Source organism: Chiloscyllium plagiosum, chromosome 33, assembly GCF_004010195.1.
Source record: "Chiloscyllium plagiosum isolate BGI_BamShark_2017 chromosome 33, ASM401019v2, whole genome shotgun sequence".
Lineage (NCBI taxonomy): Eukaryota > Metazoa > Chordata > Chondrichthyes > Orectolobiformes > Hemiscylliidae > Chiloscyllium > Chiloscyllium plagiosum.
The window spans coordinates 6820236-6838417 of record NC_057742.1 but is presented as its reverse complement, the minus strand read 5'-3'; the positions used below and the strand labels follow the sequence as shown (position 1 = coordinate 6838417).

The 18182-nt window shown below is 43.5% G+C and overlaps 1 protein-coding gene across 1 annotated transcript in view; it reads right to left on the bottom strand.

Annotated features, from left to right (window-relative positions):
* lasp1 (LIM and SH3 protein 1) overlaps positions 1–18182 on the bottom strand; it is a 152795-nt gene that overhangs the window by 22811 nt on the left and 111802 nt on the right. The window contains exon 4 of the mRNA XM_043674841.1: positions 14574–14681. Coding sequence (XP_043530776.1) covers positions 14574–14681 — 108 coding nt within the window. The remainder of the gene's footprint in view (positions 1–14573; positions 14682–18182) is intronic.

Below are 18182 nucleotides of genomic sequence, written 5' to 3'. Positions count from 1 at the left end.
GGGGAGTGGAAGAGATGCGGTGGAGGGCATCGTCGACGACGTCGGGGGGGAAATTGCTGTCCTTGGAGAAGGAGGCCATCTGGGTTGTGCGTTTTTGGAACTGGTCCTCCTGGGAGCAGATGCGGCGGAGTCGAAGGAATTGGGAGAATGGGATGGCGTTTTTACAGGGGGCAGGATGGGAGGAGGTGTAGTCCAGGTAGCTGTGGGAGTCGGTCGGTTTGTAGTAGATCTTAGAGGGCTGGTGAAGTTTGGAAAGGGAGTTAGGAATGTGGAACCACCATTGTAATTTGTGAAGGATTGCAAATATTAAAAAGAGGGAGTGTGAGGTTGAGGTGAACAACACATGGATGAATCCAGAATGGTGACATTGCAGAAGTGCTGGAGAGATCGAAACTGCAGATGGAAATAATGTTCATCCCATTCAAGGTTTCCTTCAAGTAGAACATAAGAAAAAAGAAGGGCTTCCTGAAGAAGGGCTCATGCCCGAAACGTCAATTCTCCTGCTCCTTGGATGCTGCCTGACCTGCTGCGCTTTTCCAGCAACACATTTTCAGTTCAAGTAGGACATTCAAGGAAATGAAGGGAGGGTCACTGGACTCAAAACATTAACACTGCTTTCTCCCCATAGATGCTGCCAGACCTGCTGAGTTCCTGCAGCAATTTGCATTTGTTCCAAATTTCCAGCATCTGCAGTTCTGTTTTATTCTGGGAAATGGTCCATTTTAAACTAAACTGTCACATTGTCTGAAATTCTGGGCTCAAGATCTCAGAACATTAAACCCAGCGATTAATCTTTGGTGGCTGAGCTAATCAGCTGCAACTGTGGCAATACAAAAAAAAAACACAAGTCAGTCTTTTCAGCAGTGACATAGAGGTTTCCAATCTGGAGAAAGCACCTCCTGTACAGATAGTCAAAGAATGAAATGTGGTTGGATTTGGCAGCTGCTGGATAAGCCTTTCCCAGAATCTTTGCACCAGTGAGGAAGTGGTGGGAAAAAAAAAAGCAGAGAAGCTGCCACTGACCCACATCCAATTGGAGCAATTCAAATGTCAGCTCGAAATGTAAGGAGCCAAAAAGATGTTGTCATCACCTTCCCCTGCATCCAATGCAGCACAGAGTCACAGAGATGCACAGCGTGGAAACACACCCTTCGGTCCAACTCGTCCATGCCAACCAGATATCCCAATCCAATCTAGTCCCATTTGTCAGCGCTTGGCCCATATCCCTCTAAATCCTTCCTATTTGTATACATATCCAGATGCCTTTTAAATGCTGTAATTGTACCAACTCCTACCACTTCCTCTGGCAGCTCATTCCATACACGCAGCACCCTCTGTGTGAAAATGTTGCCCCTTAGGTCCCTTTTATATCTTTCCCCTCTCACCCTAAACCCTCTAGTTCTGGACTTCCCCTATCCCACCCAGCCCCCCCTAATCCCCACACCCCACCTCCCAGCCACCCCAGGGGAAAGACCTCGTCTATTTATCCTGTCCTTGCCCTTCAATTTTTTATAAATCTCTATAAAAGGTCACCCCTCAGCCTCCGATACTCCAGGGAAACACCCCCAGCGTGTTCGGCCTGTCCCTATATCTCAAATCCTCCAACCCTGACAACATCCTTGCAAATCTTTTCTGAACCCTTTCAAGTTTCACAACATCTTTCCGATGGGAAGGAGACCAGAATTGTACTCGATATTCCAAAAATGGCCTAACCAATGTCCTGTACAGCCGCAACATGACCTCCCAACTCCTATACTCCATGCTCTGACCAATAAAGGAAAACATACCAAACGCCTTCTTCACTATCCTATCTACCTGCAACTCCACTTTCAAAGAACTATGAACCTGCACTCCAAGGTCTCTTTGATGAGCAACACTCCCCAGGACCTTACCATTAAGTGTATAAGTCCTGCTCTGATTTGCTTTTCCAAAATGCAGCACCTCGCATTTGTCTAAATTAAACTCCATTTGCCACTCCTCAGCCCACTGGCCCATCTGATCAAGATCCCCTTGTAATCTGAGGTACCTTCTTCAATATCCACTACACCTCCAATTTTGGCGTCATCTGCAAACTTACTAACCACACCTCCTACGTTCAATTCCAAATCATTTTTTTAAATGGCGAAAAGCAGTGGACCCAGCACCGATCCATGTGGCACACCACTGGTCACAGACCTCCAGTCTGAAAAGCAACCCTCCACCACCATATTTTGTACCCACATCATGTTGGTGGCCAATCTTGCTCCAGATCCGGTTAACACTATGTATAATAAATGTGAGAAACAGGAATAGTTTTGTAATTTGCCAAAGATACTTAATATGTTCTAAATTGGCCACACTTTATGTTCTCTAACTGAATAATGTTCCACTGTCACAATATTCTCCAGCCCACCCTCTCCCCTCTCAACCCAAATTCATCAGAATCTCCCAATTCACACCAACTCCTGTTCACCCACCGCCCCTGTCCACACATAGCTCCAAATTCAGCAATGACTCAGTTTTGGGAAAGTCTCAATGGAATTTTCCAACCGGCTGCATCTGCTGACACCCAAGACACATTTAAAGACAGGGGTAGAAAGCCAGCAGACATTGAACTGAAAAGAATTGGAGGAAAGTGCATGTTGTCAAATGTAAAAGTGTCAAGCAAAGTAGATTTTGTGTTAACATTTTTAAAATAAAAATGCAGCTGTGAGAATGAGGAAACTCAGAGGTAAGCGCACAGAGTTAGTAATTATTGGTGGATTGTTGGTGTTTGTAACACTAATTCAAACCTATCCATCACCTCGCCTGCTGTGATAATGCCGTAAGGTAAAAGTCTTGAGAGACAGACCTTTGTGTTAACAGAATCTATTCTTATAATCTGTAAATAAAATTTATACTTCTCTGCTCTAGAAGATTCTTTTTGTTAGATCACAATGAAGTACCATTTTGTGGACAGCAGCTCACCACCATTTTCTTCAGGGCAACTAGGGTCAGGCAATCAATATGGCCCAGCCAACGAAGCCCACCTCCCACGGGTGAATATAAAAAGTGGCTACCCTCACAAACGCTGAACCATGTTGGCCCTTAAAAATAAACCCACCTGCCTGCTCGCAGCCCATATACCTCCAAACCTTTCCTATTCCCGTACTTATCCAAATACCTTTTAAACGTTGTAACTGTACCTGCATCCACCACTTCCTCAGGAAGGTCAGTCCTCACGTGAACCACCAAAGATTTGCCCCTCCTGTCGTTTTAAAATCACCTCTCACCTTAAAATGTGCCCCCTACTCTTGAAATCACCCGCCAAGAGAAAAGTCAACTACCATTAATGCTAAGTAGCTGGTGAGTTTAACCTGAGACTCACCACTTACACTCTTTGTAATTATTCTCGTGCATGCATTCTGGAAGCAGATGTGTAATGATTGGTGTGAATGGAACTCACAGTGGCTGTGCCGAGCAGCCTACAGGAAACGCTGACCACCATGAGGAGGGAGGTTGAGAAGGTAGGTGCTCCAATGGTAACCTCAGCCAGAGTGGGAACTGAACTCTCATCGTTGGTTTGTCACTCAGAGCGACACCAATCAACAAGCCAACGGAGGCCCACTGAAACCAACATGACAGCAGGGCAATGTCTTACAAAAAGCAGCTCCCAAATTTGAAGATCATCCAATTATTAGAGGACATTCATGTTGCGATTGAGAATGTTAAAAATCACACACCACCAGGTTATAGTCCAACAGGTTTATTTGGAAGTAGTAGCTTTCGGAGTGCTGCAAGAACGACGCAGCGTGATATTTAGCGCTAATCATCACCTAGCTCTCAATACCTAGAGCCAGCCCATATTACAGCAGTTTAATGTGGCAGCTCATCACTATTTTCTCAAGAGCAATTAGGAATGGACAACAATTGCGTCCTGTCAATGTAGCTGACATCCCATGAATTGGTGATTCAGATTCGGTCACACTCAAATTATAAAAGGTTTCAAATCTGACTCCATTAAATGCAGTTCAATTACAAATAAAATTCACTCAGAGTCATTCTACTCCCTACCAACACAGCAAGATCCCACAATCATCGAGGAATGAATGACCAAGAACACTATATTGTTGTGACGTTGATTGAGGGGTAAATTCATAGAAATAGAATCCCTACAGTGTAGAAATAAGCCATTTGGCCCAACAAGTCCACACCGACCCTCCAAAGATTAACCCACCCAGATCCATTCCCCTACCCTTATTACTCTACATTTACCCCTGATTAACGTACCTAACCTACATATCCTTGAACACTATGGGCAATTTAGCATGGCCAATTCACCTAACCCACATACCTTTGGATTGTGACAGGAAACCCACACAGACATTGGGAGAATGTACAAACTCCACACAGACACTTGCCCGAGCCTGGAATCGAACCTGGGACCCTGGCAGTGTGAGGCAGCAGTGCTAACCACTGAGCGTTCATGCCACATATTGGACAGGTATTAGCTGAATGATTCAACTTTTAACAATCAGAATCAAGTCTTATGATGGACTTCAGATTTACTTCACAATTAAGTACATAACAGTCATTGTGCCCTCTGACATCACCATTTCCTAAATGCAAAACCCATGCAAACTCATTTTAAACAAAAAAAAACAATTGGCAGCTGTTTGTGTTAAACTAACTTGTAGGGCTCTTAGAGTCAACTGGGAAAATTATGGGCTCATCCAAGAAGGAACCCACCTCTTGGGTGAGGCATTGAACAGAGACCCGATCTGCTGTCACAGTTGAATGCGAGCGATCCCAACGCACACTCTTTCAAAACCGACACAGGGGGGCAGTTCTCCTCAGTGACATGGCCAATATTTACCCCTCAACCTACAGTCACAAAAATGGTCACTAAAACAGAAATAGCTGGAAAAGCTCAGCAGGTTTGGCAGCATCTGTGCAGCGAAATCAGATTTAATGTTTCAGGATGGGGTGAGCAGCATTTGCACTTCTATTGCACCTTTCCTGACTTCAGCTCTATAAGTCAATGAGGTGCTTTTGAAGCATAGCCACTGTTGTATCATGGGAAACCACACATTTTAAGCACAGTGAGATACCACAAAGCAACTTGACAACGACCAAACAATGTGTTTTTAAAATGTTTTTGGATGACTCAGAAATATTGGCTGCTCTGACCCATCTTTAAAAGAGCACTAAGGAACCCTGAAGTCCATCTGAGGCCCTGCATTAGTATCTCATCGGGAGCAGCTCAGATAGTGCGGCACTCCCTCGGAATGGCACTTAGGGATGCTCAAAACCCTCAGTGTGCTGTTCAACGTGAAAACATTTCCAGGCTCAGTGCTACTATGTTTGACAGCCTGGCAATGTTCAGCATATAAAATAGAGTTACTCAGACAAAGGTATCGATGGGCTTCTCACATCCATGTAATTGGAGAACTGTAGGAGGAAATAAGTTTGATATGTTCTCAGAATTTTGGCTACTGCAGGTCGAAGAGGCTGGAGCAGACTTTGCTTCTGGGACCGAGAACGGAATGTAGACATATCTTGAAAGACAATATTCACAAATCATGCTTGTATAAAAAAAGGGATTAAAGCCAGATTGGATTTCAGACCAAGACGAAATCCCAGAATAGCAATTAAATGGCTTGGCCGCGCTGTGATAGTGGTCTGCTTGGTTGCACCAGATGCATCATTAATCTTGAACAGCTTGCAATTGCCAGATCTCCAATTGTCAAATTTGCCAACTCCATAAAAAGACTCTGAGGTGTAACAGAGTAAGACATCAGACACCACAGCAGGGAGCCCAGAATGGACATGCATTCAGCATTACTGCAGAGCCTTCTAAATATCCCCTCAAGAACTCCAGCAATAAATACAAAAGAAAGGACAAAAGAAAAAAATAAGGTATCGCTCGCTTTTTCTCAGGTTGCTTAAGGCTGCTAATCAATTGCCAAAATGACACTACCATCGTACAAGGTGACGGAGATGGATTTGTGTCACAGTAACATGCAACATTCAAAGTCTTCATTTTTCCCTCAAAGTTGATGTACAAGAGAGACGCACTGTGCGAAACAGAGTCATTAAAGCTGTAATCTTTGAAGTTTGATCTTCTAAGAACGCTGCAGCACTCTAATCTTATGTGGTTACACAGTTTTCTCGATTATTTTTGTAGTTAGCTTAAAGAACTTGGCTGTCATTGGATGCTAAGTCTGTCATTACAGGAGCAGTAACCCTCAATAATCAGTGTCCTGTTTTTTACCCGACTGTGCAGATAACTACAAATAATCGAAATGTGATTCCGTTGCAGTTAACAAAGAAACGCACAGCAGTACAAACCAGAAATATTTTGTCTTACCCAGTCAATAAAACTAGAAATAATTTGCAATTGAATGCATGTCCCCCAAAAGATTGTTCGTATTGTATGACAGACACACATGTGTATTTATATAGCACCATTCACCATCTTGGCAAATCAAAGTGCTCGACAATCTAACAGAATATTGTTGAGGTATAGTCACTGTCACAACAAGAGACTGTGAAGGCTAATTTGTGCAAAAACAGTAACAAGACAAATAATTTTTCAGTAAATCTTAATTGAGGCATAATTATTGATAAGTACATTGGCGATCACTCTCTAGTTCTTCTACAAGATAGCACAATGGATCTTTTATGTCCACCAGAGGGTGGTTTAACATTTCAGCCAAAAAGAAAACGCTTCTAATAGTGTGGCATGGGCAGTGCCAGTCTAAATATTGTTTTCAAGTTTCGAGAGTGGAACACAAACCCACAACTGATGACTGGGATGTGGTAATGTAACCAACTGTGCCATGGGACTAACTAAGGGGGAGGACAGCTTGGAACTTTACATCCCCATTCCCAATTATTATTAGGTATTGTCTAATCAACCTCTTCAGAGGTGGTATTCAGAAACAGTTCTTGAGAAAGGGTCACTGGACCTGACCTGTTAACTCTGATTTCTCTTCAGAGATGCTACCAGACCTGATGAGCTTTTCCAGCAGAGCTGTTCTGTGTTTCTGATTTCCAGCATCTACAATTATTTCAGCCTTTAATGAAGGAAGTATGCAAAGGGTGACAGTGATTCAGTACATACGTTGTCAGGGCCTCATCCACCAGGACCTTTTAAGAAAGCAAGTACATCACAGGAATTCCTGATGTTTTGACTTCAGTGAATGCGGCATTGCACTCAGAGATCATGTTCATTTAATCCCTTCATGTGCCACAGGATTTCAACATTAAACATAGAAACATTGACTGGCTAGAGCACAGCAAAAGCCCATTCGGCCCCTCTGCAAGAGCCATTCATTTTAGTATCACTCCCCTGCTTTTCCTCCACCTCCCTGCAGATTTCAGATCATGGTCCATTTCACTTTGAACGTCCTGATTGAATCTGCCCCTACCACATTCTCTCTCAGGTAATGCATTCCATGTCCAAACCATTCAGTTTTCCCTCACGGTATCACTGGTTCTTTTATCAATGACTTTTAAGCTGTGCCCCTTTGTTCCTGATCCTTTGACCAATGAGAACATTATCGTTCAATCCACATTATCCAATCACCTCATCATTTTATGACATTACAAGGTCAGAGGATTTTAAAATGTTTCATTTCTCTCTGCAATTTTACTGAAAATGGGAATGAAAATGACAGAATAGAATCAGTTCTATCAAGATAGGCTGTCATCACATCACTGACATGGCATAGTGGCTAGCAATGCACCACCAACAAGATGCTCTGCAGCAACTCATGAAGGCTCCTCCAAATCCACAATCTTGTCCACGTCTTTTAGCTTCTTAGATCTGGAGCAGATACGTTGTAACACCACTTCTGCCATCATCTCTCCAAGACATGCAATGTACTGACACTGAAATATATCAACATTTCTTCACCATCACTGGGTCAAAATCCTGCAAATCCCTTCCGAACAGCACCGTGGATATAGCTACACAGCAAGAACTGTAGTAGTTCAAAGTGACACCTCACCAACACGTCATGAAGTGCAGTTGGGGATGGTCAATAAATGGCAATTGATAGCACTCATGCCACACACCATGAACAAATTTTCAAAATGCATACGTTGAGGAATGTTTTGATCACAGCGGTCAAGTTAGTTGGGTGGCATGGTGGCTCAGTGGTTAGCGTTACTGCCTCACAGTGCTAGGGACCCAGGTTCAATTCCTGGGACTGACTGTGTGGAGTTTGCAAGTTCTCCCCACTCACCCAGTTTCCCCTGGTCTCCTCCCACAGTCCAAATGTGTGCAATTAGATGGACTGGCCATGTTAAATTGCCCCACAGTGTTCAGGGATGTGCAGGCTAGGTGGATTACCCATGGAAAATACAGTGTTACAGGAATGGGATAGATCTAGGTGGGATACTCTTCAGAAGGTCAGGATAGGCTTGATGAGTTGAATGGCCTGTTTCCACACTGTAGGGATTCTAGGATTCTAGTCCTCAAGTGTTTATTATGTACCAGCAATGCTACAAAATGTATCGATTATCCTGAGTTGAGAAATCATCCCCACCCTCGCAATCCATAACAAACGTATCAGGAAATAGTTGAATACAATAACAGGTTTTCATTTCCAAACCCCCTTTGTTCAATGAAGTGATTTCCAACTGGAATGTGACATCAGCAGTAGCTGCCAGAAATCACCAATGTCGCTATTATCCTTTTCTTATTAGAGATAGTAGGTGTTTGAAGGCTGCTGTACTGACCGTGGATTGTGGAGTCCACGTTAACCAATCAACATCAAGGGGCTTTCTTCAAGCCCCTTGTTCTCTGATTAGGCAAAAGTGAGCACTGCAGATGCTGGAGATTAGAGTCAAGATTAGAGTGGTGCTGGAAAAGCACAGGAGGTCAGGCAGCATCCGAGGAGCAGGAAAATCGACGTTTTGGGCAGGAGCCCTTCATCAATTCTCTAATCGTTGAGGCTAAGAGATACCATATTGCTTGTCTCAGCTCAACCAATCAAATTTCCCCAGGCATTACAGCCGTTTCCCTTCACTGTAACTTTTAGACAGCTCTTAAATGATTCCATCTTTATTAGTCCCTGGGTGTTTGGAGAAAGATTTAAAAAAGGATCTAAAGGCAACCTTTTCACACGGAGGATGGTTCTGAGTGGAACGAACTGCCAGAGGAAGTGGTGGGATGCAGGTACAGTCGCAACATTTGGACAGGTGCATGACTAGGAAAGGTCGAGAGGGATACAGACCAAACGTAGACAAATGGGACTAATTTAGTTAGGGAAATTTGGTCAGCACAGACTAGTTGAACTGAAGGATCTGTTTCCATACTGTATGACTTCATAACCACGTGTGAGAGTTTCTTCTTTGTAACATTCCCAAAGATGCCTTTCTGGTGAACCCCTGTTCCCCATGCCCCACTGAGAAAAGAGTTAAACCCTCTACCAGCTGAAGAATAGTAGAATGAGAGGTGATCATAGAATCTAGAATAGTTATAACAACAGGAGGCTATTCAGTCCATCACATTCATGTTGGCTCCTTGCAAGACCAACTCAGATTCACTCATGATCATCTCTATAATTGAGGATAGGGGAAGTGACCGGGTCAGTGATGAGAGATCGCTTCCTCCAGTTAGTGTGTCAAGAACAAAAAGGTCATACTCTCAGGATAAGGATCTTCCATTTATGACCAAGATGGAGAACATCCACTTTTGAACTTCTGCACCACAACGTCTGAGCATTCATATATCCCAGAGTATCGGTAGTTCTTGGGAAAATCAGAGGAAGCGATGAACAGCAAAGAGGAACTGACATAAAGGATCAGCAGGTCTTACTGAATCAAGGAGCAGACTCAAGTGGGTCTCATGGGGTACTTCAGTTCCCACTGCTATATTTGCCTCTCCTAGATGCTCTTGAAGTAGCTGTTCCCATTTACAGTTTTCTATATTATTAACTTCCACACCTAACTCGATAATTCCGTCCTGGCTGAAAGCTTTTGACATTCCCTCATTCCACAAATCCTTTCAGTAGGGGGTGCTGGAGATGGGAAAAAGAGCAAATATTTTGATTCATTTGAAGTATTGGATTGAAAAGTAGTGTGATTTCAACAGAATCAGGAATGGATCAATCTAAATTTGGAGAAAGCAAACTACTTGTATTCAGCCACTTCGACTGCTGTCCCTGATATTTGTGATCAATATAAATCACTGAGCTAAGAAAAAGGTCTGGAAAGCAGGACACCCAAATCTCTTCTCACCCCATCACCATTATACATTTACTTAATTTTTTCAGCGTTGTGTTCACTGAATTGTTCCTGTATTTTTAAAATGTTTTAACACATTTGATATACTGGAGAGCAATGCCAAAATGACACTAGTTCTAAGGTTTACTTACTATGTGTTAAAACAGCTCTTCGATAACAAAATGTCTCTAGAAGACAGAAGGTGGTGGAGGAGTGTTGCTTTTCAGCTAGAGACCTGTGACCAGTGGAGTGTCACAGGGATCAGGGCTGGGTCCACTGCATTTTGTCATTTATGTAAACGATTTGGATATGAGCATTGGAGGTGTAGTTACTAAGTTTGCAGACAACCCCAAAATTGAAGGTGTAGTGGAATGCAAAGAAGGCTACCTCAGAGTACAACAGGATCTTGATCAGATGGGCCAATGGGCTGAGAAGTGGCAAATGGAATTTAATTTAATTAAATGTGAGATACTGCATTTTGGAAAAGCAAATCAGAGCAGGACTGATACACTTAATGGGAAGGTCCTGGGGAGTGTTGCTGAACAAAGTGACCTTGGAGTACAGGTTCATAACTCCTTGAAAGTGGAGTCGCAGGTAGATAGGATAGTGAAGAAGGCGTTTGGTATGCTTTCCTTTATTGGTCAGAGCATCGAGTATTGGAGTTGGGAGGTAATGTTGCAACTGTTCAAGATTGGTTAGGTCACTTTTGGAAAACTGCATGCAATTCTGGTCTCCTTCCTATCGGAAGGATGTTGTGAAACTTGAAAGTGTTCAGAAAAGATTTACAAGGATGTTGCCAAGCTTGGAGGATTTGAGCTATAGGGAGAGGCTGAACAGGCTGGGGCTGTTTTCCCCGGAGCGTCAGAAGCTGAGGGGTGACCTTACAGAGGTTTACAAAATCATGAGGAGTATGGATAGGATAAATGTACAAGGTCTTTTCCCTGGGATGCGGCAGTCCAGAACTAGAGGACGTAGGTGTAGGGTGACTGGGGAAAGATTTAAAAGGGACATAAAGGGCAACCTTTTCACACAGAGGCTGGTGCATGTATGGAATGAGCTGCCAGAGGAAGTGGTGAAGGTTGGTACAATTAAAGCTTTTAAAAGGCATCTGGATGGGTATATGAATAGGAAGGGTTTAGAGGTATGTGGGCCAGTTGCTGGCAAATGGTTGGGATTAGGTTGGGATATCAGGTCAGCATGGATGAGTCGGACAAAAGTGTCTGTTTCCGTGCTGCACACCTCTATGACTCTATGACTATACCCAGAACTCTGGCTCCCAGGACCTTCCCCTGCAAGCTTCCATCTACTTGAACCCTCAGAGGTTCCACCCATTCTTAAGGAATCAAGCACTACGAACATAAATCAGTGAACAGACTAACAACTAATTAGACCAATACACTGTGGAATCTTTCTACTCTCCAAATTTTCAACAAGGCAGGAGGGTTAGACCTTTGTCTAATGCTCTGCCTGTGCTGAACTATTCCTGGCCAGAGGGAGGTACTGAGAAGTGCTCTGCTGTGATTGTCTCTACATTTTCTACAGTGAAATAAACCTCAACATGACTGCATAATCACAGGCATAAAGTGGATGCGCTGTCTTGCAGTGTTTTTGCACACACAGAATTATTAGAAGAGACGCAGCAACACACCCTTCTTTAACAATTTCCATTGCCAGAAACTGTTCAGTATTATTTGTTTAAACAACTGTCAGATTGCAGGCAGGGACACATCCTTAACTGAGAAACAGTATTATCCTGAGTTAAGGCAAACTCCAAGCATTAAGGAGAAAGTGAGGTCTGCAGATGCTGGAGATCAGAGCTGGAAATGTGTTGCTGGAAAAGCGCAGCAGGTCAGGCAGCATCCAGGGAACAGGCGAATCGACGTTTCGGGCATAAGCCCTTCTTCAGGAATGGAGGGCTTATGCCCGAAACGTAGATTCTCCTATTCCCTGGATGCTGCCTGACCTGCTGCGCTTTTCCAGCAACACATTTCCAGCTCCAAGCATTAAGCCCCAGCTAATCCAAGCACAAGAAATCAATGCCCTCCAAATTGCTCCCCCCATCTGCAGAATTTTGGATTTTCTGCAAACGGATTTTGCATGTTTATTGGGATAAGGGCAAACCAGTTTTAAATTTTCTCTCCACATTCTCATTTTCTTTCCCCCACTTAAAATCAAAATATCGTTCCTCTTCTGAATTCTCCTCTCAGTACAGAAATACACACATCCTCTTTGCAACCTATAAATCATTCTACTCCAAGATTGCAAAACGACAGAATCATTTGCATACCTCAGCCAGTCCCTCCCTGCCACAGATTTTCAAGACTCCTAATTTAAACCACTGCTTCTGGATTCGCTCCATCCTCTGTCATTTCAGCCTTGGCGTTGGTCTCTGGTAGGCTTGGCCTTTCACCTAGTTTCGTCAAGGTGCTTAAACTTCAAATTTCCGTGCAGCAGAATGACAAGCATCAGGTGTACAATATCCCCCTGGCTCAGTCACTGCGTGACCAGAAAATTGCAAAGCGAGTCTCCCTAAGAGATCATCCATTTCAAATTGCATGCGTGAAGACAACAGCCCTGCACACGCCAAGTAGAGAGTCTGCAGCTAAAGAGCTGGATCTTTGAAAGAGTGGAGATAAGGATTTTATTTTCAGATACAGAGTTAGCCTGACCTGGAACACAATGCCCAAAGGTCGGAAACAGATGCAACCATAACTTTCAAAAGTGAAATCGATTTGTACATGAAGTACATAAAAAAAAAGTTGCAGGGTTATGGGCGTGAGGAGGCAAAGGTTAGGGGTTTAAAGGTTTGAGCAACATTTCCCCAGGCACAATAGACCCTGACTTCTTCCTGAAATCCATGATACTAAAAATAATCTAAAGCATATGAGCTTAGAAGATTATTTCAACGTTAACTTTGATCAACTGCACTGTGCCCTCTTAAGCCGGCAATTACACGATCAAGACCTTCCAGCAAGGTCCTCGATAAAACAACAGAATTTTGAGAAGTCACCATGGAGCCAGTGGAAGGCAGAGAGGGGAATTCTTCTGTTGGAATCACATACAATCAAGACTCCAATCATCATCACAATGTTTCACGTGCACTTCCCATACATCACTAGGTCATTGCCAATAGTGCTTCAGTTGTGAGCTCTGCTTTAGGAACTGAAACTTTGCTTTCGCTTCATGTCACCAGATTATAGCAATGAATTAGAGGCACAAAGTCAAACGCAAAAATGAACTGAGAGTTTATACCCATCAGGAAACAATATGGGTCGCTGTCAAACAGGGAAGCTGAAGGATGACCTAATCCATGTCTTTAACATTAAGAAAGCTTTTGATAGAGAGGGCACAGAGAGAATATTTCCTGAGGAAGAAGATAGCTAGTCATCAAATAGGGCACTTTGAAGACACTTCATTCCATGGCAATGCAGTTGTTGAAGTGAATATTGATGATGTAAATACTGAGAGGATAGATAAGATCAAGAGAAAAGGAAAAGGGGTGTTATACTGATTGTGTTATGTAAGCAAAGATGGGAGAACACTCAAATGATCACACAAAAAAAATGTACAACAAGGGAAGATCAGGGTACTTTCTAAAGGGTATGAAGTTAAATGCAATGGATTTCCGAGGAGACTTTGGGGTTCAGGTGCACAGATGTTTAAATTGTCAGGAACATTGCAGGACATAATAAAGAAAGCTAATGGATTGCTGGCCTTTATATCTGGAGGACTGGAATACAAGGATACAGGAATTATGCTGCAGTCACACAAACCCCTGGTTCGACCCCACTTGGAGTATGGACAGTAGATCTGGGCACCACACCATAGGAAGGGTTGATTGGTCTTGGAGGGAGTACAAAATCGGCTTACAAGGAGGTTATGAGGTGAGATTATACAGATTAGGCCTGCTTTCTCTCAAATTTAGATGAAGGGGTGAAGTCTTCAAGATATTAACTGAAAAAGACAAGATAGATAAAGATAAACTATTTCCAGTAGTTGGGGATTCTCGAACTACAAAGTGAGGTAGAGGTTTGGAATTCTTCCACAAACAGCAGTGGATGCTGGATCCGTTGTTAATTTTTAATCTAAGATAAATTTTGTTCAAAAAAATATATTAAAAAGGGATATAGGCCAAAAGGCAGGTAAATGGAGTTAGACTACAGATCACCTATGATCACATTGAATGGTGCAGCAGGCTTGAAGGGCTGAATGATCGACCCCTGTTCCTACAAGTGGTGTATAAACATCAGCACAGATTGATTGACATGAATGGACTGTTTCTGAATACTTGGGGCAATTCTGGGTCAAGGGTAGACAAATCTCTTTCAAACAAACCATTTCAAGCAGCCCACAGAACATGGTTCCTGGAAGATACTTACATTGCTGACCAGTTCTTGATTCTTCTTGATTCGCTCCAGTTCAGGAGTGTTCGCCACAGCGCTAAATCCTTTCCCTTTGTTCTTCTCAAAATCTTCTTTGTATTGCACCTGATGGGACAGAGGAGGGAAAGAGAGTTAGATTGACAATCTCTTAATAAAAACTCGGTTGCCAACAGGATGGTTACACAGCATTAACAACTTCAAAAACAAGGTACTCAGCTTCTCCCCCATTGGATACAACAGCATTAATGTTCCATAGGAACCCATGACCTCTCACCCCAGCAACATCCCCCTTCTGTCCTTTTCTCCTTTGTGGACTTCCCCGTGGATGTAGGAGAATCATCGCTGAGGTAACTTCTAGCATTTTGACCAGAACACAAACGTCACTGCTCCCCCATGTCCACCACATTCAAAATTCACTGCCCTCACCACCATTGGCACATGTTACTGCACTGTTCATTGACAAGATGCACTGCACTAATACACTTAGGCTCCTTAGTCAACACCTTCCAAACCCATGATCTTTCTCATCTAGAAGGACTAGGGTAGCAGATGCACACGAACATCAACAATTGTAAATTCCCCTCCCAGCCACTCACTATCCTGCCGTGAAATATAGTTGGCACTCTTTCACTGTTGCTGGGTCAAAATCCAGTACACCCTTCCTCGCAGCAACATGGGTGCTCCTACATCCCAGGGATTACAATGGCTCAAGGCAGCAGCTCATCTCTGCCTTCTCTGGGATAATACATAATGGGAAATAAACACTGGCCCACAAATATAAAATAGGCTGCATTTTGGAGTAATTAATTGGCAACAAGATGTTTCCAGTGACCTTAGTTTCTTGGAAGGTAATTACAGAGATATAATACACTACATCATGCTTAGTCTAGAAGACTCTTCTCAGGGCGACACGGCGGCTCAGTGGTTAGCACAGTGCCAGGGACCTAGGTTCAATTCCAACCTCAGGCAACTGTGTGGAGTTTGCACATTCTCCCAGTCTCTGGGTGGGTTTTCCCCGGGTGCTCCGGTTTCCTCCCAAAATCCAAAGATGTGCAGGTTAGGTGAATTGGTCGTGCTTAATTGTCCACAGTGTCCAGGGATGGATAGGTTAGATGCATTAGTCAGGAGAAACGTAGGACATTGGGTCTGGGTGGGATACTCTTCGGAGGGGCGGTGTGGACTTGTTGTGCCGAAAGGCCTGTTTCCACACTGTAGGAATTCTAATTCTAATTCATTTGACTAGAAGATGACTAATCTCCCACACACTAGATTGTATGGGCTCCAAAAGAATCTCCACACTGGAAGGGTATGGATGACAGCACATGCAATAATTTCAACCAAAATTAGGAACGGGAAGCAATTTGTCTCCATTCCGAACAGGAATAAAGCAAGTAAGAGGCCCCCACTATTATTTGACTTCTAAATGCACCTCTCAAATTTCAAATCTAATGTTAATCTTGCTTTTTGTGCACCTTATTTGCAGCTTTAACTTTGTATTCCTCGCTCTGTTCCATCACCCTTTGATCTTTGTACGGGATGATCTGCCTGTATTGCTGGCGAAACAAAACTTTTCACTGTACCGAGGTACATGTGACAACCATAAATCAAAATCAAAGAGGTTACCTGATCATGCCTGTGGCTAGAATTGACAAACAAACTCTACCAAGACTGAAATGTTTGCACCCAGTCCATCGCTGAATCAAGCTTTGGAAAAAGTAATTCAACACTTTAGCAGTTTGAAACCCTAGCAGAAATGACTTATTGCTTATGCCAGGTATGCATTCTCTCTCAAGAACAGCTCTGATTTTTAAGCACACTCTCCCCTCTCCACTTACTGCAATTCAGTTTTGACAGTACATTGCAGAGGTCTTAAGAACCCACAAAAAGAAAACACTGAACAGACACATGCCAGAATCTAGTGTAGAATATGAAAATCACGCTGGATGGAGCAATGTTTAAATCTGCAAGTGCGACATCATAACCAGATTCATTCACAAGAAAGATTAACACCACATACGGATTTTGTTCTTGTTGAAAAAAAAAGTGTTTACATTCACATGAATATTCTGAGCAGAAGTTTGATTTATTTTCAAAGAAAGCAGCAATTAGATTTGGGTGTGGTGGGGGTGGCTGCGCGTGCAGGAAGGTGGATGTCAATTTGCCACCCACTGCACACAGCACCCAGTATTCTGTTTCAAAGGTTCTATTTCCCCTTCCTTTGTGCTATCATTCCAGAGGACTCTCTATTCCTGGAATCTTTAACCCTTAAGTACTACTCCATTTAAAAGCAGGAAGCGATTTATTGCTTTTTATTGTTACTAAATCTAGGGGAGGAAGCTATGGCCCAAAAGCCTCAGTTGCTGATGGAAGACACGTCACACATGTCAAAAAGAGAACAAACAGTGGTAGAAACCTTAGCAAGCTCCATTTGGGTCGTATGCGACTCCAGACCCACAGCAACGTGGGTCATTGCTCTCTGAAATGGGTCAGCAACCCACTCAATTTGTTCTGTACCCAGTCTATGGTCCCTCTGATTTTTCCTGCCTTTGCAGGGAACTCTGAGGTCCATATGTGGTAGCAACTTCAAGCATGGGAAATGAGTGCATTTGCACACTTGCATCAGTGTGTGTGGACATTCAAGGCTGGCTGGAAGGATCTCAAAGGGTTAATATTTGAGTGAGTGCAATAAGTACCGCCTACTTGTAATATTCCATCATTGGCAGCCCTGCTTTCAGCAATCCATTCTTCAATCTGGAGTTCCTACTGACTACATTTCCTCATCTTGGGGTGGTGCGCTGCCTCAGTGGTTAGCGCTGCTATTTCACAGCAGCAGGGACTCTGGTTCAATTCCATTCTGGAGCAATTGTCTGTGTGGAGTTTGCACATTCTCGCTGTGCCTGTGTGGGTTTCCTCCGGGTGCTCCGGTTTCCTCTCACTGTCCAAAGATGTGGGGATTGGGTGAACTAGCCTTACTAAATTGCTCATAGTGTCCATGAATGTGCATGTTAAACAGATTAGCCATGGGAAATGCAGGGTTTCAGGAATAGGGTAGGAGGGTGAGACTGGGTGCGATGCTCTTCGGAGGGTCGGTGTGGACTTGTTGGGCCAAAGGTGGAGAGAGTGAGGACTGCAGACGCTGGAGCTCAGAGTAGAGAGTGCAGTGCTGGAAAAGCACAGCAGGCCAGGCAGCATTCAAGAAGCAGGAGAATCGACGTTTCGGGCATAAGCCCTTTATTGTTGATCCGAGTGGCCTGTTTCCACACTATAGGGATTCTATGAAACATCTCTCCCCTCCTTTAAAAGACTCTTTGGCCAAGTGTTTGGTCACTGTCTTCATAGCTCCTACCTCACCTCAATGTCAAGTTTTATTTGGTAGCTCTCCTGTGGAGCATCAAAGCAAATGTCTGAAATATTAAGTCACTATCTAATCCAAGGTGCTATGATATCAGTAGCAAAGAGTGTAGTGATGAAAAAACACAGCTGGTCAGGCAGCATCCAGTGAGCCGGAAAGTCCAAGTTTCAGGCTTAAGCCCTTCATCCAAAAAGTCAACTCTCCTGCTCCTCGGAGCTGTGCTTTTCCAGCTGTGCCTTTCCAGCACCACACTC